Source organism: Boleophthalmus pectinirostris, unplaced genomic scaffold (genome assembly GCF_026225935.1).
Source record: "Boleophthalmus pectinirostris isolate CB_2022bp ecotype Guang Dong unplaced genomic scaffold, ASM2622593v1 HiC_scaffold_8, whole genome shotgun sequence".
NCBI lineage: Eukaryota > Metazoa > Chordata > Actinopteri > Gobiiformes > Gobiidae > Boleophthalmus > Boleophthalmus pectinirostris.
The window spans coordinates 1,130,046-1,154,369 of record NW_026571515.1 but is presented as its reverse complement, the minus strand read 5'-3'; the positions used below and the strand labels follow the sequence as shown (position 1 = coordinate 1,154,369).

At 43.0% G+C, this 24,324-nt stretch overlaps 2 protein-coding genes across 8 annotated transcripts in view; both read right to left on the bottom strand.

Annotated features, from left to right (window-relative positions):
* Window positions 1-715: 715 nt before the first annotated feature.
* Window positions 716-24,324, bottom strand: part of LOC110153773 (tumor necrosis factor receptor superfamily member 14-like) — a 34,910-nt gene continuing 11,301 nt past the window's right edge. For 2 of the 7 annotated variants that reach the window (XM_055165591.1, XM_055165589.1), the window contains one exon: window positions 22,944-24,229. In XM_055165591.1, coding sequence (XP_055021566.1) covers window positions 23,896-24,229 — 334 coding nt within the window. In that variant the 3' untranslated portion in view covers window positions 22,944-23,895. Of the gene's footprint in view, window positions 1,363-15,004; window positions 15,084-16,760; window positions 16,920-18,338; window positions 18,465-18,526; window positions 18,618-19,374; window positions 19,609-22,942; window positions 24,230-24,324 lie in introns of those variants that run through there. The other 5 variants (XM_055165593.1, XM_055165594.1, XM_055165595.1 and 2 more) reach the window with 5 other exon arrangements.
* LOC110173650 (tumor necrosis factor receptor superfamily member 14-like) overlaps window positions 21,166-24,324 on the bottom strand; it is a 43,319-nt gene continuing 40,160 nt past the window's right edge. The window contains exon 7 of the mRNA XM_055165598.1: window positions 21,166-21,470. Coding sequence (XP_055021573.1) covers window positions 21,455-21,470 — 16 coding nt within the window. The 3' untranslated portion in view covers window positions 21,166-21,454. The remainder of the gene's footprint in view (window positions 21,471-24,324) is intronic.

The window sequence follows — 24,324 nt, the reverse complement described above, 5'->3', positions numbered from 1 at the left end:
AGTCCTGGTTTAGTCCTGGTTTAGACCTGGTTTAGACCTGGTTTAGTCCTGGTTTAGACCTGGTTTAGTCCTGGTTTAGACCTGGTTTAGTCCTGGTAGTAACAAATCACTTTGAAATGACAGAAACACGTCATAAATACACGTTACACTTTTGAAGAAACTTGCCCAACATTGTTCTTTAAACACATCAAAATGCAAAACTTGAAAAACTCATTAATCTATTCATTCTCCTTGGCAAATATCATTTTCACAGAGCAAAATTCTCAAAAACGAAACCTTATTTTACGTTACTGCTAATTGAAATGAATCATTATTTTCTGTTCATCACTTGTCCTGTAAAAAAGAAATTTCAATAATCAAACCAAAAAAGTGGTCTCAGATTAGACCCATGGACCGGACCAGACCATGGACCAGACTAAGGTGCATGTTTCAAAAGGCAAAGGCAAAGACAACACCCACCCTCTTTAAAGATTATTTTATCATTATATATCAGGAACACATAGGGAATGGAACTATGGAACACTTATTTTATCATTGTATTTTCACATTTCAAAGCTTCCATTTTTATTCAAAGTTTTAGAGAAAGTTGTTTCTAAACAGATTTCAGATTTTATGAATAGAAATCACATCTTTGAGAAATTTCAGTCAAGTTTCATTAATTTATGTATTATTATAATTTTATTTTCTTATTTATACATTTTTTTTTTACATTGGAACAGAGTGTAATCCACATAACAGAAAAAAATAAAAAATAAAATGCCTGGAAAGGAAAGGGAAGAAAAAAAAACATGAGCTTCTGTATTCTTCATAGATTTGACATTAAAATACATTAAACTATTTTCAGGTGCATATCATGTTTGGTAAAATGATTATTATCATATTGCAATAATACAAAAGGATTCCAACAGTGGAGAGGAAATTAAAGATACCAACAGTGTTGCCAGGCAGCAGATATGAGTAACAGTACTGGACAACACAAACCTGCAATGTTAAGGAAACAAAAAGCAGAAACCAGCGCTACAGAAGGCAAAAGGTTTAAAAGCATCACACAGCACTGAAACAGCAGTCCTCAAAAAACACCGCAAAAACTGGGTTCAGTTTGGTTGTATTTTTGGGTAAAGTAGAGGTGTCTCTGGATTGTTTTCTCTTGCCCCGTTCAGCTTCTCCATATCAGTCACATTGTCTTTTGGTCTCCTCTTTTTCTTCTTTAACATCACTGCAACCACTACAGCCACTGCAACCACTACAACCATGATCCCTACAGAGACACTGATGATTACAGGCGATGTGCTTCTTTCTGCACATTCAGCATCAGACTGTGAGGTTCCTTCTTTCGCTGTGACTTTGTCCTTCTCCTCACACCTGGAACAGCACAGTCACAGATTATATTTTACTTACTGTGTCAGATTCATGATGAAAAGACCTGATGTGGGTAATCAGATTTCTGTTTGAACGTTCACCTGTGCAGCTTTAACTAGGAAAATAAAACTAAAATGCAAAGATACCAAAATGACCAAGATTACAATTAAAGAAGCACTATGTAACTTTTCTGGTGGAGAGTCTGCTGGATCTGCTGTCTCCATGTGATTTTATTGTTTTGCCTAGAATGTTCCGCAGTATGGCATTATACTTATGTATATATATATAGGCCTCACTTCTGAACAACACTTTAACACTTTCCTGAGCAGCCAGTTCCTTTACGTTGGGTTTGAATCTAGAAGAATTGGACCACAGAGCTGAAAATCCTCTGTCCAAATTTGAGACGATCCAACCACAGAGGCTCATTTGTGTCACGCGTCTCTCAAGCGCAGAAGAGTTCGTCTAGAAAACTCCCGTAACATTCAAACAAAATACATCACTTCTTTGACTGGAGGGAGAAAAGTCAGAATTTGGTTCTTCAATTGTTGATTCTGGAAAAAAAAAAAATCACTCCGTTTCTCAGTCCTTTATATTCTAGATTCTTCCCCCTTTTTACGCATAAATCACCATATTTGTTTTTGACGTGAACAGAGTATGCGTTTCTCTGATTGGTCAATTCAACTGTCAATCAAACCCTCTGAAATCAGGGAGACGTGGACACAGCTCCAGATCCACTCGTCTGCGTAAAGTTTGGTCACGATATGAGTGACAGTCTTAAATTCCTTATTTACTATTTGGCTAAAACAGTAACAGCAGGAGACAGACTCCACCGGAACAATCGCCACGTTTCCATGAGAGCTTGAATTCTGAATAAAAATCATTTAATTCTGAACAAAAATGTTTTCTGCTTTAAAAAGACCACGTAAATACTTAATTCTTAATGAAAATGATTATTCGGAATATAACATTCCAAACTAAGTGTTTGTTTTATTCCGATTTTAAAGTTGAATGAATTTGTTTCCGGATCATGTTTCTCATTTCTTCTTGTTAAAATAATGTTGGTGCTTCATGTTCGTCGTGTCGTCCTTCGATCCGGCTCCACCAGTCCCGTCTCAGGACTTTGATCCACGTCTCTTTGGATTTGTGAGTGGGATGCAGGAGTGGGCTGAGCTTTTGTCTTCTTCCTCCTTCTCCGACACTCTTCCCTTCTCCTCTTCAGCTCACAGATGGAAAGTGTGATGAGACGATTCTCCAGCTGCTGCACAACAATTATCATCAGAACCACTGCGGGTTCAAAAAGTTTGGATGGTGTTTGTGTCCGTGGAAGAACGACAAACCCAGACGACAGAAAAGATGGGAGCAGCTCAAGTGTGTGTTTAAATCTGTGTGTCTCTGTCCAATCAGAACCTCCCCCAGACGCTCACACACATTAAATAAAGACGATTTAACGTGTTTTACATTCAAGATAATGTTGTTTTTGTTTACACTCGTCTTTTCCGCAAGTGCACAGTGGCTGGTTTGTGTTGACAGTTGCGTCTGTCATGTGATAACTTATTTTATTTTGAAGTAGGTTTTGCATTTTAATTGTTTTGACATGACTTCAACATCTTACTCTAAGTCACTGAATGTTGAGGATTAAAAACGATACTCGTCGATAACTGTTGACGATGTTGATGTTGATTTGTTGATACAGACGCTTTTTCCCTACCAAAATGGCTGACATTGACGTCATCGTGTTTTCTCGTATGTAAACCTCAATTCAGAATTATTTCCATGTAAGCTCCAAAAAGAATATTTTAATTCAGAACTATTTCATTCAGAACAATTAATTCAGAATTAAGTGATTTAAAACATTATTATATTTTGACTTCTAAATAGCGCTGTTATGAAATTAAAGGTTGCGTTCACGGTCCATAATATAATAATATGAAATATGAATGTATCATAATCATAATGTGAAGATAGTTTCAGATGGAGCCGGGGCCTGTGTAACTCTGTGGGAGAGTCACTGTTTTTGAAAGAAATCCCCAAACTTCTGATCCACAAATGTTTCTGCTTCTCATTCTTTGTTTGGGATCAGCTCCACAAACTCGTCAAGTTCATTGTCTGGTTGAAAGTCCTTTCAGCTGAAACACTCACGGGTTTAGTTTTGAATAATAATTAATTTCTCGTGACAGAAAAGATGTTGAACTTTGTGCCAGTTTTTCGTTTCATGTGGAAAGTCCCAGTAATTACTTAAACCAGGTCAATAAATCTGTAATCTGGACAGAGCAAACTGCACCTGTCTCTCCTGTGTCACCTGTCGTAAGATCAGGTTAAACTCCAGAGGTTTCTACAATGTGCTGATGACCTCTTTTGTGTGTGTAAAGTCTCACGGTGATTAGATCTGTCCTGTGCGGACGGAGCGAGAAAGCACGTAAAGGTATTGATCCCGGTTATTTATCCACTCTAACAGCAGAGGACCCAAGACCATTTGACCAGAAATTGGTCATAAACATCGACGGACGACAAATCTCCCTTTTCAACCCCGACAGAACCTGGACCAAACCAAACTTCTGGTCTGAATCTCCAACTCCCTGGACAAATATTCACTTGGGCGACATCCACAATGACTTGGTGAAACTCCTGGGCCGTTCACAGCAGAAAAGATGAAAACCTCCAAGAGTCTGGATGTGTTGTTGAACTTGTTGAGTCCACGGTTTGTTAGGATCTTCTACGTTTGCTCTGCGGATGTTTGATGAAAGTCGTTTAATTCACCGTTAGTGGTTCTTTTCACTCAGAATATGAAAAAGACATTTTCCTTCTTCCGTGTTTCTATTTGTGCATCTGATAATACAGCAGGAATTTACCATTATCAGGGAGAAATACGTGAGGTTACACACTGTGTTTGACGCTACCGTGTTTTCTTGCCTCCGACCAAAATATTTCCCAGCAGCAACGCGGACTTTTAATAACAATGACGTCAGCTCAAACTCGCCTACACGTGGATGAGTGTCCCGGTTTCTCAGTGCACATGTAAACGCAGTAACCCAAATACTGACATAACCGGGATATGTGCATGTGTACGCACTCTGTGTGTGTTCTTACCATGTGTGTTCTTACCTGTGAGTGGTGTATGTTGTTACTGTTTGTGGTGTGTTTTTATCGTGTGTGTTCTTACAGTGCATGTGCCCACCGTGTGTGTTACTGTGTGTATTCTTATCATGTGTGTTTTTAATGTGTGTGTTGTTACTGTGTGTATTTTTACCATGTGCATTACTGTGCATGTTTTTACCATGTGTCTTTTTAATGTTTTATGGTATGTCAATTTCTTGCATTTCCACCTTCGACTCAACTTTACAACACACCACAACACAGCCAGACCTGGCAAGGGGATCTTGCACAAAAACAGTGGTAACACTCAACAATATGGGATGAGTGTCAAACAGCAATGTCAATGTCAATGTCAACTTTATTTGTATAGCACATTTACAACAACACAAGCTGCCCAAAGTGCTTCACATGCACAATAAAGATAGTAAAATACAGCACAATAAATATGAAAAAATATATCTATATAATAATAAAACAAACAAACAAAACAAAAAAAAATTAAACATAGCTTATAAAACATTTAATTAGAGTTAAAAGCCGCAGCAAAGAAATGTGTCTTAAGATCAGATTTAAAAATCTCCAGTGATGGAGCAGCTCGAACGTGGAGAGGCAGATTGTTCCATAACTTGGGGGCAGCCACAGCAAAGGCCCTGTCACCCCGAGTTTTCAAACATGACTTTGGGACATTTAATAAGCAAACCGCTTTCTGACCTGAGGGGTCTGATTGGAACATAGCGCGATAACAGCTCAGACAGATACTCAGGAGCCAGGCCATTCAGGGATTTAAAAACAAATATTAGAATTTTAAAATTAATCCTGAAAGGAACAGGAAGCCAGTGGAGAGAGGCCAGTACAGGTGTGATATGCTCTCTCTTTCTCGTCCCTGTTACTAAACGAGCTGCAGCATTCTGGACTTGTTGTAAGCGCTGTAAGGAGAGCTGGTCTAGTCCACAATACAGCGAATTACAGTAATCCAGACGAGACATTATAAACAAGTGAATAAGTCGTTCAAAGTCACTGGCTGGAAGGTAAGCCTTCACTTTACTCAGTATTCTGAGCTGGTAGAAGCTGGCCTTTACCACAGAGGTTATTTGTTTGTCCATTTTGAACAAATTGTCAAAGAATACTCCAAGGTCTCTGACAGAGGAATTCACAAAAGGAGACAGTGCGCCAAGGTTGTGATGTAAACCAGTGGAGGATTTAGGATTAAAAACCACAATTTCTGTCTTCTTCTCATTAAAAATTAAGAAGTTTTGGGCTAGCCATGATTTCACTTCCTCTAAACAATAGGACAAGCTACTAATGGAGCCAGGGGCAGGTGATAAGGGCAAATAGATTTGCAGGTCGTCAGCGTAAAAATGATAAGACACATTGTGTTTTCTAAGAACTGAGCCTAGAGGCAACAAATAAAGAGAAAATAATGCAGGACCTAGAATAGATCCTTGTGGAACACCGCAGGTAAGTGGAGCAGAGTTAGATTTATGGGGGCCAAGATGTACTGACAAACATCTGTCTGTGAGATAAGATTTAAACCAGTTAAGTGCTGTGCCTTTAAAACCTGCATATTGTTCCAAGCGGGAGAGTAAAATACAGTGGTCAACAGTATCAAAAGCAGCAGACAAATCTAAAAGAACTAAAATCACAGAGCAACCAGAGTCAACAGTTAAAAGAAGATCATTAAAAACGCGCAGAAGTGCTGTTTCTGTGCTATGAAGTGATTTAAAGCCAGACTGAAACTTTTCAAAAATTCTATTTGAGTCCAAATGTGACTGCATTTGATAATAGACTATTTTCTCAAGAATCTTTGCTAAAAATGGCAGTTTTGAAACTGGCCTAAAATTTGCCAGAATTTTAGGATCCAGGGTGGGTTTCTTTAGATGAGGTTGGACTACAGCCTGTTTGAACGCTCCTGGAACACATCCAGACAAAAGGGAGGCATTTATGATATTTTGAATAAAGGGGCCAACAGCATGAAAAACACTTTTTAGAAAATGGGCAGGAATAGCATCCAGTGGATAGTTAGAGGGTCTTAAACGCTGAACAATATTTGAGAGTTCGTTTAGCGATACAGGCAGAAACTCATTAAAAGTGGCACAACATTCAAAAGTGTTCAAAGAATCATTAGGACTACACACTGGTATATAGAGGCCCTGATTTGGGATATTTTTCCGACAAAGAACAATAAAAAGTCATTGCACAGTGAAACTGATGGCACAAGACTAGGTGAAGACTCTGGGTTAACTAGACGATTTAATACATTAAAAAGAACCTGCGGTCTCTGGGTGTTATTTGAAATAAAATTCGACATATACTGAGCTTTTGCAGTCTTTACCGCTTTCTGATAATTAGCTAGACAGGCTCTAAGTATTTCAAGCGATACGTGTAGTTTGTCCTTATTCCACCTCCGCTCTGCGCGCCTGCACTCGCGTCTAAGCGCACGAGTGGTTTCATTGAGCCAAGGCTCCGACGTGGGCTTGGCGCGCTTCATTACAAGTGGGGCGACAGCGTCCAGAATGTCCGTACAAATAGTGTTGAACATTGTGTTGAGCTCTTCTGCGCTCAGAGCACCGGAGAATGTGAGTGCAGGAGGCGTAAAGGAGGCAAAAGCACACGAAAACTGCTCCACGGTTAGTGGAGTAAACGCGCGCACTGTGCGCACTGAGGTATCCTGTTTTACAACCGGACCCGGCAGTTCAATGTTAAATAGAATTGGCAAGTGGTCCGAAATGTGCATGTCACAAATTTCCTCCACACATACATCTAGACCCAAAGTGAGTACAAGGTCCAGCGTATGTCCTTTCTCGTGGGTTGGGCCAGAAATCCACTGCCTAAGATTGAATGAGTCAATGACACTTAAGAATTCTTTCGCCAGTGGCTTGGTCTCGCAACAAACGTGGACGTTAAGGTCTCCTGCGATTAAAAGATGGTCCGTAACAGTTACAATACCCGCCAGAAAATCAGAGAATTCTTGAATAAAGCGTTTGTTGAATTTCGGAGGGCGGTAGATAACTGCGCATACAACTCGTGGGCTTGCCTGAATATTTAAGAGTTGAAGCTCGAAGCTAGAATATGGACCCATATTTGAAGACTGGCAGCACTGGAAGCTAGATTTAAAAACTGTAGCAAGCCCTCCACCTTTCCCAGAGGAACGGGGAGAATTAAAGTATGTGCAGCCAGGTGGGAGGAGTTCGGAAAAGGCTGAGCACTCACCCTCACGAAGCCACGTCTCAGTCAAGAACAAATAATCCAGATCGCGGGAGACAAAAAAGTCATTAAGCAGAAAAGTCTTATTAGCCAACGACCGGGTGTTCAGCAGCGCCAAGCGAAGTTTGGTGTGCCCGGAACTCAAAGATTGAGCACGGGCTAGTTCGCGTATATTCCGCCGGTCTATGCCATGTTGAGATATATATGTACTCCTATGTGCAATGTTTAGAGTGGTGAGTGGCGTGAGCGTGAGTGAGGGACTGCGTGCGCGCCCCCGGAGGCACGCGCTTTTGAATGGGCCCGCGGAGTGTACGGGTGTCTGTCTGCTTTTAGTTTTGCAATGTGTGACATGAATGGTGAGGAGGCGACCGGATCAAGTGCCATGTTATTTAGTGCAGTACGGCAAATAAAACCACGAGTCTTGAGCGAAGACCTGACTTGTTTATTGAGCCCACGCACTCACTGGAGGTTCCGAACACGGGAGTTAAACCCCGAGGGACGAGCGGTTGCTGCGCCCCTTTGGCCCTGGAGACGAAGACGGTTCTCCCCTGTGTCCTCTGACCACGGTCCGAGGACCGAGACAGGAACGGTTTAACACTGGCGACCACGAAGGGACCCTCAGTTGTAAAAGAGTGGTGAGCTGAATAATAAAAAAAAGAAAAAAAAACGGACAATAACAACTTAACCAAAGATACTGTAATAGAGCTATAATAGCATCGGTACAAGCTAAACCAAGATGGCCGCCGCTCGCTATCCCCACGATGCTTATGGATTTCACACAAACTACTCCAATCCATTCATGTCGCTAACCAACGTTCAGGATAACGAACAAGGTGCTGCGAACGCTCATAAAAGTCGGGCTGAGTCAAGATGTGAACATTATAACCCCTTTTTGTGTGAAGATAGCTGCGCCGCTAATGCTAACTCACTTGCGGAGGGAGGAGACTTGTTCGCGCCGCTACACAGCCCCGCTCAGTTTTCCCGCACGAACCCCTTTGTTGAGCCCGAAAGTCAACGTCACGGCCCCGAGGAAAACTCCGGCGGGTACGTGTCCCAGTATCCTGCACCCACCATGCCATTAAAGGTGCATTACCCAGACACAAATCCTTTTTCCTCTTGCCACATGGGAAGTTTTGTACATAGCACACCAGCCCAGTCCAAACCACCAGCATGTACGCTTCCCATGCACTACCTTCACATTAACCCACAGGAGACTGTCACTCAAAGTAATTTTCCAGAAAACCAAGCCTGCCACTCATATCCACACAAGAGCCACGCAGTGCTCCAACAGCGTCCTCAATCTGACAGCGATGAGGACTGTGACCACAAAGAAAGAATCCCCATGCTACGTCCAGGCCAGTACGACGGTAGCACACCATGGAGAGAGTTTCTGCACAGATTTGAGAGTTGTGCTGAGGCCAATCACTGGTCAGGAAAGACTATGGCAATCCAACTGAAATTCTGCCTGGTCGGAGCTGCAGGGGCTATTGTCCACAGAAATCCTCGCTCATCTAAATGGGACTACCGCCGCCTGCTGGAGGAACTCGAAACTGCATATGGCCCTTCTTCAGATCACGCAGCGGCTGTGGCAGTAGAGCTAAGGCAGAGAGTACGTAAGGCTGGTGAGGCTCTTCATGTGTTCAGGGATGACATTTATGGCAAAGTAGCTGTAGCCTATGGGGACTGGTCAGAGGCTGAACAAGACGCCATAGCTGTTGAAGTTTTCACAAATGGCTTGGGTGATGCAGACATAATCCAAAAACTGTTAGAGAAACGCCCATCCACGCTGGCCAGAGCTTATGAGATAGCTCATCGTTATGAGACAACAAAAAGAGCTGCCTCTTATGTCACAAGTGTCATGCAGCCAGGACTCCGCAACCCAACTGAACGTAGGCCTCGTACCGCTGTTGTCAGGGAGAAGAATGAGACTGTTTCTGCCCCTTCTGCACCAGCAGCCAACCCCTCACCCAACCAGTTTGTCCCACGTACACCCGTCAAAACACCAAAGCACTACAAAAACTTTAAAAAGGGTGACATTCGCTGTTACAACTGTAATGGTTGGGGCCATAAACAAAGCCAGTGCTCATCTCCTCGAAGAACTGCTAATTCAGTCCTGCCGAGCACCACTCCTGAGAGTCCACAATCCACCGTGCTTCACCTTAAGGCCCAGAGTCGTGAAATGAGCATCCACCTGCGCATCTATGAGTTGGAGGTGTGCGCAGTTTTGGACAGTGGAGCTCGAAGAAGTGTGTTGCCCTTGTCCCACTACAATGCCATCCACCCCGACATGAGACCCCCACTCACTTCATCTGTTGTAGAGACTTTGCTTGGTGTGGGACCTGGGGACGTGCCTGTGCTAGGTGAGGCCAAACTTCCTGTCAGTATTAACAACCGTCAAGTGGAAGTTGACTTTCTTGTGGCAGACATAGCAGGCGGCGAGGTACTGCTTGGTCACCCCTTTCTCACCCAAGCCGAGGCCCGCCTTGATTTCGGTAAACACCGCATTGTCCTGTTTGGTGAAGAAGTGCCCTATTTCCACCCAGAGACTGTATCCAAATCACATGCTGTAAGAGTAGCCAGAACTGTAGTGGTTGAGCCTGGTCAAGAGTATTTAATCCGGGGCACTGTGCATTTTGATGAAACAGCTCAGGGAGACATGATGCTTAGCCCGACCAAAGGTTTTGTTGAGAAGCACAAAGTACTCATTGCCAGAGTCCTTGTTAATGCAAAGCCCACCAGTGTTGTCCCACTACGCCTCTTTAACCCTGGCAATAAACCTGTGACCATTAAGGAAGGTGCTATTGCAGGCCTCCTTCAGCCAGCTGAAACTGTCCCTCCGTCCAGTGACCCCACAGACTCTCTGGTTGACCCACCTGCAGTCCCAGACCACCTCCAAGAGCTTTATGCTCAGAGCTCTCATGACCTTAATGAAAATGAGAAGATACAACTAATTAAACTGTTGTGTGCATATGAAAGTGTCTTTTCCAGGGGACCCGGTGACCTGGGCCGGACCAGCCTCGTCCAACACGACATCCTAACCCAGCCCGGAGCCCCAGTCAAGCAGCCCCCTCGTCGGATGGCTGGAGAGAAACAACTGAGTGCAGACCAGCAGATCTGTGAGAGCCTACGCAGTAACATCGCCACCCGCAGCCACAGCAGCTGGGCCTCACCCATTGTAATGGTGCGTAAAAAAGATGGAACTTACCGACTCTGCATTGATTACAGGACACTCAATGACCGCACCATAAAAGATGCATACCCGCTACCCCGTATCCAAGACACGCTGGACACGCTCGCCACTGCCAAATGGTTCAGCACCTTGGACCTTGCATCAGGGTACTGGCAAGTCGAACTTACACCAAGAGCCCGCCGTGCAGCCGCCTTTTGTACCCGAAATGGACTATTCGAGTGGAACGTTATGCCGTTTGGCCTATGCAATGCGCCGGCAACGTTCCAGCGCCTAATGGATCGCGTCCTGGCTGGCATGCAATGGGAGACCTGCCTTGTCTACCTTGACGATATCATCGTGCTGGCCAGGGATGTGCCCGAGATGTTGCAAAGGCTGAGCCTGGTGTTGCAAAGACTCAAACAGGCGAATCTCAAACTTAAACCTGCCAAATGCTGCCTCTTCCGCCGCCAAGTCGCTTATCTGGGACACATTGTTTCAGAGCACGGAGTGGCCACTGACCCTAATAAAGTCCACAAAGTCCGGGCGTGGCCCACTCCCACCTCAGTCCAAGAAGTCAGACGGTTTATTGGCCTTGCCTCCTACTACCGCAGGTTCGTGAAAGACTTTGCCTCTGTTGCCGAACCATTACACAACTTGACCAAGAAGAATGCACACTTTCAGTGGCAGGCTGAACACCAAGCCGCTTTTGATACACTAAAGCACCGGTTAACCACCGCACCTGTCTTGGGTTACCCGCTGGACCATGGCGAGATGACCCTCGACACTGATGCCAGTGACATAGGCATCGGCGCAGTCCTGTCGCAAATGCAGGATGGTGCAGAACGAGTGTTGGCCTACGGTAGTCGCAAACTAGCCAAAGCTGAACAGAACTACTGTGCAACAAGAAGGGAGCTGCTAGCTATTGTTGAATTCACATCACACTTCCGGCAGTATCTCCTCGGGCGGCCCTTCAAGGTACGTACTGACCACAGCAGCCTGCGATGGTTGACGCGAATGAAAGAGCCAGAAGGTCAGTTAGCCCGGTGGCTAGAGAAGCTAGCAGAGTATGACTTTACAATCATTCATCGTCCGGGACGCTTACATACTAATGCTGACAGTCTCTCTCGCAGGCCCTGCCGCCAGTCCTGTCCCTGTAAACTGCAGGACCCCTCCTCCCAGACCAAAACCACAAGTCACCAGGCAATCCAGTGTGAAATGGACTCCGACTTCAGATCCCTGTCGCTGAGTCCGGTGGGGGTAGAGATATGCCCTCCAATTACTGCAGCTGTGAGTCTGGTGGGGGTAAGCGCAAACACAGAGACTAAAACTGACACTTTAAAACTGAAAGAGACAATCTATGTGACGAATACAAACGAGACCACACTGTTCCCTGGCTGGACCATGGAGGAGCTGCGTGAGGCCCAAGCCTCAGATTCAGACATTGCACCAATCCGAGCTTGGCTGGAGGCTAGCACCGAGCGCCCCCCATGGACCACAGTCTCCCCATGCAGCCCAGCCACTAAAACATATTGGAGTCAGTGGAAAAGACTGTATTTCAGGGAAGGAGTTCTGGTCCGCCGTTTTTACTGTTTGGACGACACCCAGTACTATCCCCAAATAGTCCTGCCACGCAAGCTACAGCCCGATGTTATGCGCCAGATGCACGAGGGGCCTGTAGGTGGACATTTTGGTGTTGAACGTACAGTAGCCAGACTTCAAAGCAGATACTACTGGTACCACATGAGAGAGGATGTGGCCCTCTGGTGCCGTACGTGTACCAACTGTGCATGCAGAGCCAGACCCCAAAAGACACCACAAGCTCCCATGGGAACTGTTAGAGTGGGAGCCCCTATGGAACGCATTGCACTGGACATTATGGGCCCGCTCAATGAGACAGATCGCAAAAATCGCTATGTGCTCGTGATACAAGAGTATTTTACGAAATGGACTGAAGCGTTTCCTATTCCAGACGAAAAGGCAGTAACGGTGGCAGAAGTTGTAGCAACAGAATGGGTGTGCCGATACGGAATGCCTCACTCTTTGCACAGCGATCAGGGACGCAATTTTGAGTCTGAGGTCTTTCAGGAAATGTGTTGTTTGTTTGGCATTGACAAAACCCACACTACTCCATTCAGACCCCAGTCAGATGGCCAAGTTGAACGTTTCAATGCTACACTCCAAAAGATCCTCGCCTCTACGGCGGAACGCTGTCACTGGGATTGGGACTTGATGATCCCTTACGCAGTTATGGCATACAGGGCAACCAAGCACAGTGCAACTGGGTTCACCCCAAACTTCATGATGTTCGGACGTGAAATAAGTGAACCAGTGGACCTTGTGGCTGGATTGCCTCCGGACTCTGATCATGCAACTTCCACCCCCGAGTATGTGCAACAAATGCGCAAGCGGCTGGAGCTGGCTCATCTCATCGCTCGAGACGCTCTGGGTGAGTCAGTCAGTAACACGTGCTAAAAGACAATACGACAAGAATGCTTGCCGCACACAGTACAAAGTCGGAGATGCTGTATGGTATCTCATCAAAGGAACACGTCATGTTAAAAACAAAGTCAAAAAGTTCCTCCCCTCTTACGAAGGACCTTTCTTCATTCTCGGACAGTTGGATGATCTGGTTTACAGGATCCAAAAGAGCCCCAGATCCAAAGTCAAAGTCGTCCATCATGACCAACTCAAGCACTACCGCAGCCGCGCGACCCACTGGACAACGCCTGGGTCCAGGATCAAGCTCAGCGCTGGACACCTTCAGAGATCTTACCACCAGCTGTGGACGGACACCCCGAGGACCAGGACCTCGGCCTGCACAGCCTCTTCTCTTCTATGTCCACTGATGGCTCCAGCAGCTCTCATCCTCCACCTCCAGCTGCAGCTGATCCCGATGTGGTTGGTGCTCTTCCATCCTCTCCTTCCCATGTGATACTTGACCATGGTGGGGGTGCGATGGGAGGGTCACGCCAGTCAGGCCACCAGGTAGACCAGTCCTCCAGACGTCACCGCAGAGCCCCTGACCGGTATGGTGACTGGTTGACTGAGTAATGTTACAACCTACAGTTAAAATTGCACTAGAGACAGTTAATATTTTGAAACTCTAGTCTTGTTTACAGTGTTCTATGCATCTGTTATGATGTACTTTTTCATTATTGAATTGAAAAAAAAAGCTCAAGAGCACAGTATTTTCCCATGCTATGTGCACTTTATTCATTTTGAATGTTAATTACGAAGATCAGTCAGTTTATGTTGCTCCCGGTCGCCACTAAATGGGTAATAGAATAATTATTATAGTGTAATGTTTTCTTTTCAATTAGAGACATTTACATTCCAATGTATTCTGTTTGTCACTCATGTTCACCTCAAATTAGCCGCCCTTTTGTCACTGAGTAGATATATATATGTTGCAGTATAGCCTACCCAACTAAAATGTTTTTTTTTGTAATGGACACTACTACCTCTTTGTTATTCTCAGGCCTGTATATAGGGGGATTGTGTACCAGTTTTGTATTGTTCCTGCTGGAGTGGAATTGTTCATTGCCATCCAGGGTGGGGGTAGTGTTATGAGATATATATGTACTCCTATGTGCAATGTTTAGAGTGGTGAGTGGCGTGAGCGTGAGTGAGGGACTGCGTGCGCGCCCCCGGAGGCACGCGCTTTTGAATGGGCCCGCGGAGTGTACGGGTGTCTGTCTGCTTTTATTTTTGCAATGTGTGAAATAAATGGTGAGGAGGCGACCGGATCAAGTGCCATGTTATTTAGTGCAGTACGGCAAATAAAACCACGAGTCTTGAGCGAAGACCTGACTTGTTTATTGAGCCCACGCACTCACTGGAGGTTCCGAACACGGGAGTTAAACCCCGAGGGACGAGCGGCTGCTGCGCCCCTTTGGCCCTGGAGACGAAGACGGTTCTCCCCTGTGTCCTCTGACCACGGTCCGAGGACCGAGACAGGAACGGTTTAACACCACGTTTGCCTTTCGAGCACCGGGAAGGAAGCAGGAAGCCGGAGAAGACAGGTGATCCATAGCGTAGCATCCGTCCAAAGTTACTGGAGTAATCCATCGGATCCTGGCTCGCTGAAAGGCGTGAGGGAGGCAATTCCCACCAGAATTCGCCTTTAGGTAAGCTCTGACTCCACCAACTGAGCCGCCCGCTTATCCTGTGTGTTTTTACCGTGTGTGTGGCTGACAGGACGACAGAGTCCCATCTGAGAAGGAGCCCTGAGGACACGGAGAACAAACAGAAGAACTCCCTGTGGACACACAGATCACAGGTCACACACAAACACTATTGGATCAGAGTTTAACCAGAGCAGCTCAACCCACAGGCAACTTTCAGACCTCAGAGTGACACAATAAACTTCTAACGAGACTAATTATACAACCCTTTACTGCAGAGAAACCTACAGAAACTTCTCATCATGCACTACATCCCCTGTGTCTAAACTACACATACATAAATATTTGTCTGTCCAAAACAAACATTTTTGTAAAAATAAATAAATAAATAAATCAGTGTGTCTCTTTGTCTCCTGTACAATTTGACTAAAAGTCCAGTGTCATGACTTAGTCATAGTGGTAGTACTACGAGTAAACAGAGTTCTGTTACTTCAATAAAACTATGATTCAAGTAGGAGTAAAAGTATTTTGGTAGAAAAGTATTGTGAAAAGTAGAATCTCTTGTAAATATAAGTGAGTCGTCCTCTGTGCTGCGTCTGTCTGGACGTTTAGGAAACTGGCACAAACAAAAACCTTTTATTTTTACCATTTTCTGCTTCAACAGACAAATCAATGAATAAATACAAGAGACAAAATGAACAATAAATCACTTCTAATCACTTTCACCATCACAGAACAGAACTTGGGTGAAGAAAATATCCATTTATAAAATATTGGTGTGTGAAGTCAGAGTTTTAAATCAGAGCTGTTCTACAAACTCCACTCAGAACGTTTCAGGTCACAGTTTCTTCTCACTGAAGAAGTTCTGGACTGAATAAATACAAACCAAATCCTCTGCTCAAAAAAACTCAAAGAACATTTTTACACTTCAGATCCCAATGTGAAAAAAATACATCAAAACAAATGTCTGAGGAACAAAATGATGCTCCTCTTTTAATGGAAATAAAATGAACCCAAGAGTCTGAGGAGGAACCTGGAGCATGTGATGGACCCAAACATCATGTCCCAGAGGTTCTGTCAGGTTTAAGTCAGGTGATGGTGAAGGACGTTCAGTCGTATTGATCCTTCATCCTCCAGGTTCTGTCAGACGAGCTGTGTGTCCCTTCATGGATCTGCCTCCTCAGACCATCACTGACTCACCACCAAACCCTCCTCGAGGAACGTTCTCCTCGTCTTCTCCAGACTCTTTCTCGTCTGTCACAGGAGCTCAGGGTGAACCTGCTCTCATCATCACCAGTGGACGACTTGTCAGTTCTGGTGTCGTCGAGCCAACGGCAATGGAGCTCCACAGTGCTGCCTCCACATGTGAAACCAGCTCCCGGTTCAGGGTCCAGTCCTGGTTCAGGGTCCAGTCCTGTTTCAGGGTCCAGTCCTGGTTCAGGGTCCAGTCCCGGTTCAGGGTCCAGTCCCGGTTCAGGGTCCAGTCCTGGTTCAGGGTCCAGTCCTGGTTCAGGGTCCAGTCCTGGTTCAGGGTCCAGTCCCGGTTCAGGGTCCAGTCCTGGTTTCAGGTCTCACTGGTGTCACTTTACTGCCTCTGTGTTCATTTCCATGAAAAGAGGAGCATCTGTTTGTTCCTCAGACGTTGGTCTCTTCACATTTGTATTGATACACAACAGATTTTTCACATTGATTTTCAAAGTGTTTCTTTATTTTCTTGAGCAGTAAAGTGTTTGATTGTGTAAAGTCAAACATGTGCAGCTCAGTGCAGTTTTATTGTGGAAGTGCAGATTGTTCTGAGTTGTTTTTCTCACCTGGTTGTTGGATAAATTCTCCAGGTGAACAGAGCGAGTGTTTCTGAGTCTCTTCACAGTTTCCCTCGTCTGACGACTTCACACAGAAGAACCTGTCCTCAGGTTCACACACTGTGTCAGACCAGGAGGAACATGGAACCTTCACTCTGAGACCAGAACCTGGACACAACACACACACACACACACCACTGTGAAGTGTCTTGCCCAAGAACACAACAACAGTATTCATCTGTAGGAGCTGGAATCGCACCGTCAGTGGATCTGACTTTGAAAAATGAACCTTCATAAAACTGGCCAACGTTGGGAAACCAGGGAAAAGTAGATTTTAGGTAAATATTAATGTAACATTGATTTCCGTCTTGATCTCGAGGCTTTAAAGTCTGATTATAAATGATCTGAGATTTGAGCACAAAGAACAGCAGCACAAACAGTTCATGTGTGGAAGAATCATGACTCTAAGGCTGCGTTCAGACTGCAGCCTGAAGTGACCCAAATCTGATTTTTTGTCTCTATGTTCCTGTATCTGATCTTTTAATGACGTCTGAACGGCACAGATCCGAATTTTTCAAATGTGACCAGGACACTTGGATCTGTGCTCCTGAAACTGATACATATCTGATCTTTAACATGTGACTTCAGTGTGAACGGCAGGTGCTCAATGCTGCGTCCATATTTGGACAACGTCCGTAAACACACACACACTCGCTGCGTTGACGCATGGGGTTGACGTCGTCGTGTCTCCAGTGTCACATGTGGGACACTTTCGGGCCGTTTACCGTCACACTGGAGTCACAGACAAGTCGCATTTAATTGGAAATGTGAACGACCTCGAAAAAACATCGGATTTCACAAAAAAATCGGAATTGAGCATCAAGCCCTGCAGTCTGAACGTAGCCTAAGACTTATGTGAGACTTATGTTTTATCTGCTGCTTGTTTAAAACTATTTGAATTAGACCAGTAAAGGATTTCACACAAACACATTTTCTTTTATGAATTTTTAAAAGTTGGAGATGTTGTCATTGCTTTGTCTGGAATGTTCCGCAGTATGGCATTAAACTTTTCTATCTTCATGGAGACCAAACCAGACCAGGTTCCAGGTCAGATCTGTGGAGAGGCGAGCCCGCTCACCATCAGAATGTCTGTTTTTGTAGGGATTTTGAACGATAAATGATAAAACCACCTGTAATTGAAAAACTGTAAAGTAGAGTTTAATGTCACACTGTGGAACATTCCAGGCAGAGTAATGATGTATCCATGGAAACAAGCAGGTGACAGACCCTCCACGAAAGGGACACAGTGAGGTACAGCGAGGTACAAAAGTGCTGCACAAGTCTTACATCTTCTTCTTATGACACAGTGCACTTTTAAAGATGAAATCAGAAGATAAATGATGTTTTCTGACTTTATCTTCTCCAACATTATTCAGGTGAATGTAGTGATGTAAATATCAGAATATGATTTACTGCCATTGTGAATGAAATTTAAAAACTAATTCATATGATCAAACACTTGTGTTTGCTCAGGGTTTCATGCTGTAAGAAAATACAGACTTTTATATACAGATGTGCAGCTTGTACCTGAATCACAGGTTCTACACTGGAAACACGCCGTCCTCGCTGTGGGCTTGTTCATGTATGTCCCACTGTCACACTGGACACACCAGGTACTGTGGAAGTCTGTGCAGTCTCGATAGACCCGAGTGCCTGTCAACAGCAGATAAATAAAAACATTATAATTCATAACACGACCAGAGAAGCACACACACCGACTCCACACATGGGACAACACTTCTCTCCGATCATATATTCATCTTGGCGACAGGTGAGGCCTGAGGTCACCTCAATCACAAAAATAATCTGTGAACAAAACAAAAACAGATGTTGTTCAGTCAATGGGTGAAGATACTTTTCCATTTGATTAAATCTCCTGTACGACACTAAACTGACTCCTGTGAGATGAAACGTCCCAGTGATAACAGTATTTTTTCAAAAATAAAAACTTAAAATGCACTGTTCCAAATGATTCTGCACAATAGAGTTTCATTTGCATAATCATTTGGAATGCATTTTAAATTGTGAATAACTAAACATTTTCCTCTCATTCTTGAATTTCATTTACATTCATAAAATGTGGGTGTGGCTGACCCACAAAGAAAAAGGCATTTTCAGAAGTTTTAAATCGTGTGTAAGTAGAACGCAGCGTCCTGTTGTCTGACATTGATGTACATTTAATGATCTGACTGTAATGATTTACATTTGCCATAGCTGAGATGTTAAATGGCTCTACAGCGCCCCCTCCAACTTTGGACTGGGATCAGAAGAAGGTGTTTGTCTTAGAATTTACTTTTAGATGAACTTTTATATTTTACATAAGTGTAATGTTTATTAATGGACACCGTCCCATTCAAAACGAAATAAATTAATGAATAAAACATTTGAAATTTGGTGCACTCATCCTTTCTGCTAAACTGAATAAAAAAGCCAATGAAGACACACCTCTATCTGCAACCGCCTATAACACAGTGTGCAGCTTTAACTGGATTTAAAATAACTCTTTACTCTCAGTTTGGCATCTCCAAAACTTCCAAAGCCACAAAAGAGATGAAAATCTTACCAAAATGAACAGAAAAACAGTGACTTCCTCCTGCCTCTTCATGTTGTGTATAAAGTTGTATTCATGATGAGAACTCCTTTTGTGAGACGCTGAACTTCAGAATCTGAAATGTAAAGTTTTGTATTAGAAACATGAAATTTAACAAAAGACAAACACATTTTGAAAACTATTAATTCTGCTTAAATGTATCGTGAGGGTCTGTTGGGAATGTCTGGGGAGCCTCTGTGAGTGGGACTTTCAACTCACATGGAGTTACTGAACCTGGTGGTGAACACATCACACTGTGTGCAGCACGAAGGCAGACTGCTCAGTTATGTTAATCATGTCCTCAGTTGTACGTCACAGGGAGGGGCTACAGCACGGGTTACAGAAGGCAGGTGTGTGTCTAAGTATAAATAAATAAATAAATATGTATATATGTGTGTGTTTTATATTTATTTTTTTTTTTCCCTAGTTCTCGGAGCCAGTTCTTCAATAAATATGCCAAAAAGCGGCATTTCATCTCTCGTCTGCTCTTTTTTCACCCGTATGCAACGCTGGCTGTAACAAAAGCACACCGTAACTCAACAGAACAGAGACCCTTCCACACTCTGAAATGTTCTGGACATTTAAAAATCTATGGAGTAAGAAGCTTTCAGAAATATTCGTGCGCATAGAAGAGAAATCCGAGAAAGAAAGAGAAAATATTTGGCTGTAGTTGCGCATAAAATAAATATTATAAGTCAAAGTAATACAGTGAAAACTATAATATAGTGAAAACTAAAATATGAAAACTATAATATAGTGAAAACTATATTACTTTAAAATTTATTTAAAATAGTTTTCACAAAAAATTCGAGACGATGTGGAGCAGGTTTTAAGTAAATTACAGTGAAATACTTACGAGTTTGTCGAGACGTGGACGTGGACATAGCCTCACTCATACTCATACTTGTCGTTTATCCTCAGAGGTTTCGTTTTTGCATTTCACCATCAGGTGGCGCACTCTAACAGTCCGTCTGAGTTATTACATCATTACGTCCTTACGCTCAGTGTTTGTTTGGAGAAGTGGACGCGCTCACAGATGGAAACAGAATGATTTTTTGTTTTGTTTTTTACGCACAGGTGTTTTGTACAAACATCTGTGTCCTGAAGAACTTCTGACACTTCTTCATCTTCTTCATCATCTTCATCATCTTCATCATCTTCATCACGCAGAGCGACGCAGAGAACATTTACAGAACCTCCTCCTCATCACCGCACGGACCAGCGGTGCAGAGTAACGAAGTAAAAGTAACTAACTGTACTGTACTAACTGTACTGTACTTCAGTCAAGTACAGATACTTCAATTCATACATAAGTATATTTTAATGTGGATACTTTTTACTTTTACTTCACTACATTTGAAAGAAAGTATTTGTAATAATAATAATAATAATATTTATTTATAAAGCACTTTTCAGGACACTCAGACATTTTACAGACACAGATTAAAACAGCAATAAACAAATAAGACAGATCAATAAAAAGCAAATCTGTGACTGAGAACGACGTCTGGATCTGGTTTTGAAGTTTGTAGTTTGAAAAAATATATATCATTAAAAACAGCAGGAAAAACAATTCAGCACAAACTATTATTAACCCTCTCAGGCTCAAATTCATTTTTAGTATCAGGAAAAATCAGATATTTGGGGAAAATGATCATATGTGTAGTAATATACAATCCTGACTTTAGTTTGAGAGACGTTCACATCAGTGTGTCTGGGATGTTTCAGATTTGGTCTGGTGATAAATTAACACTGAAGACTGAAAATGATATGAACTCTAACTTTATTTGTGTTTCACTTTTTATAACAATGAAAACATAAAGCTCAGTGTAAAAGTGTTTTACAGCGGCAGAACAACATCACTTTATCTTGTGTTTCTCCAAGAAACAATTTTTATCCTTTATAAACAACAAAAGTACTTTGCACTTCTGGCAGGTCGTTTGTGTGGAGTTGTTCTTACACAGTCTGTATCGTCCATGTTTATCAGCAGGGATGAGAGAAAAAGGCTCCTGAGTAAAAAAAGCTCATAAAATATGGATTTGGAGTCAGTAGGTCATTGGAACATCTGCCTGGAGAGGGATAATAAAAATTACAGTTGAAGCTTCATAAAACCTTAAAATTTACACAAAATGTTCTCATGTTTTACTTTTTAAGTACATTTTGAAACAAGGACAGTGCACAGAAAACATTCAGCTTTAAAAGAAAAGATCCTCTGCAGCTACAAGAGTCAAACTCTTTCCCATGTGCAGTCGTCAGGCAGAGGCAGGAGACACTGAAGACACTTTTACATAAAGCTCGACTAACAGCTCTTCATCATAACAAACAATTCAAGTCATCGTTAAAAATAAAAATAAAAAATCATTCTGATCACGTCCCATCAATACAAAGTTTCAAATTCCTCATTAAAAATAAAAATATAACAAAAATACAGTAAATACAGTGAATTGTTATTAATATCCTTCGTAATGCAGTTATCAAAGTCACCAGTTTTATTATTGTCTAAAATACAATCTGTCGTCAACATCATCATAAAGACACATTTTATTATTATTCAAAGACGGCAGCACATCTGCATCTGTGAAACATCTGCATCTGTGAAACATCTGCATCTGTGAAACATCTGCATCTGTGAAACATCTGCATCTGTGAAACATCTGCATCTGTGAAACATCTGCATCTGTGAAACATCTGCATCTGTGAAACATCTGCATCTGTGAAACATCTGCAGCTCAATCTGTCCACGTTTAAACGTTAAGGCTGATTTATGGTTCTGCCACACAGCTCCAGATGCACCTGACTACTGTAGTACTACAAAAACTACTGTAGTACTACAAAAACTACTGTAGTACTACAAAAACTACTGTAGTACTACAAAAACTACTGTAGTACTACAAAAACTACTACACTCTGAACTTCCACCAGGAGCTGTGATTGGTTGAACCACAAAAACTACACGACTGATTCAAAACAGACTAGAACAGATAAAGTTTGGCACAGAAAATGTCACATACAAACCAAATGTGATTGTTATTTATTTATGTGACGTTGAAAAAATAATGAATTCAAATGAAATAGTCTGGATTCCCATGATGCACCTGGGCCCCTGAGGAGCTCTGCAGAAGCTCATCAGGGTCAAGTCTAAATAAAACTGGCCTTTAGAAGAAGCGTGAAGCTGCTCCTGACCTTTGGTTCAGAGCTACAGTTTCATCCATGAGAGAAAATGCAGGAGCGAGTGCAAGTTTTAGTTCAGTTAAGTTACTGTTCCAGTTTGTGCTGCTGTGTGACAAACACACAACTGTAAGCTTCATATTGTTACAGGAAACTTCAGCAGGCGACAAAGTGAAACTTTAAAATGGAAGTGTAAGAGAGAAATGTTTGTTCAGAGGCTCCAGTGCCAAAAACAGTCACACACACACACACACATACACATACACACACATACATACACACACATACATACACACATACATACACACACACACACACGCACACACGCACACACGCACACACACACACACACACACACACACACACACACACACACACACACACACACACACACACACACACACACACACACACACACACACACACATACACACACACACACATACACACACACACACACACACACAGAACAAACAGTGAGTGTGTTTACATGTGCACGAGGATCCTGGTTATGACAGTATTCTGGACGTGCTCAGAGAAACCAGGACACTCATGTCCCTGTGCACATGAGGAATCAGAGTATCCTGGATACTTAAGAGTGGTTGCTATGGTAACTATGGCACAGATATGACAAGGAGCAAACTTAAGGCTATTTAACAGGTTTCTAAAAAGAAAAAGAAAACAAACATTCAAGTAAGAGCATAAGACTGTGGAGCTGTGTAAAAGGAGTTTTTAACACAACACTGAGTCTCACAGCGTCAGTTTAGCAGCACAGACACAGAGCTGAGCCTGAAGTTAAAATGTGGTTCTATTAAACAAGAAATAGCCTTATTTTCTTCAGAAGTATAAAATATTATTACTTTAAAAGTTCTGGGAGAAGTTTGAGTCATTTTGGGAAAGTTGCTGCTCCTGTCATTTCTGTTACTTGAGTTGGCAGATGCTCAGTGCAGCTCCAGTGTTGATAAATCAGACACAGTGTCCTGATCCTCTCACAAAAACCTGGTTTCTCATCACAGAGACACTGGTTTATCAGGAGACTGTGTTGAACATAGATACTCACAAAACCAGGAGACTGAACAAGCCCGATCATATTCCGCATACTCAAGCACATGTAAACACACTCACTATGTTTAAAGTTCAAAAAGAGAAACACTAGAATGACACGTACTGATGGAACTACAGAACACCAGTGCAGACTAGACCAGTGACTTTGACTCACTGACTTCCATTCATTTTGCAGTTATAAATATGGCCCAGGCCTTCGGCGTGGGGGCTTGGACACAGCTTGATGTCAGGAGTGTGTTTGGGGGACAGGAACACTTATCACTACAATGAAAATGTATGTTCCACATGTTCCATGACTTCAGCAGGGGTTGCTAGGATACTGCTGTTAACAGAGGCGACTGAGAAACCATTTGTGAGACCGTTAGTTTGTACTTCCTGTAGGGGCTCAAACCTAATCAAATTTAAATCTTGTACTTGTCCTTGTTCTTGCCCTTGTCTTATTTTCTTGTAAAGAAGTAAAGCCAATGAGAGTATCAAACAGAGTACAAACAGAGAGACACTGATCACAGCGCCTAATCTAACTGAGCTTATTTCTGCAAATTTAGCGTCCGACTGTGAGGTTCCTTCTTTCACTGTGACTTTGTCCTTCTCACACCTGGAACAGAACAGAACAGAACAGAACAGAACAGAAGAGAAGAGTCACAGTCACAGTCAGCAGGACTCCTCATGCAGAGCTCATATTGTACTAAA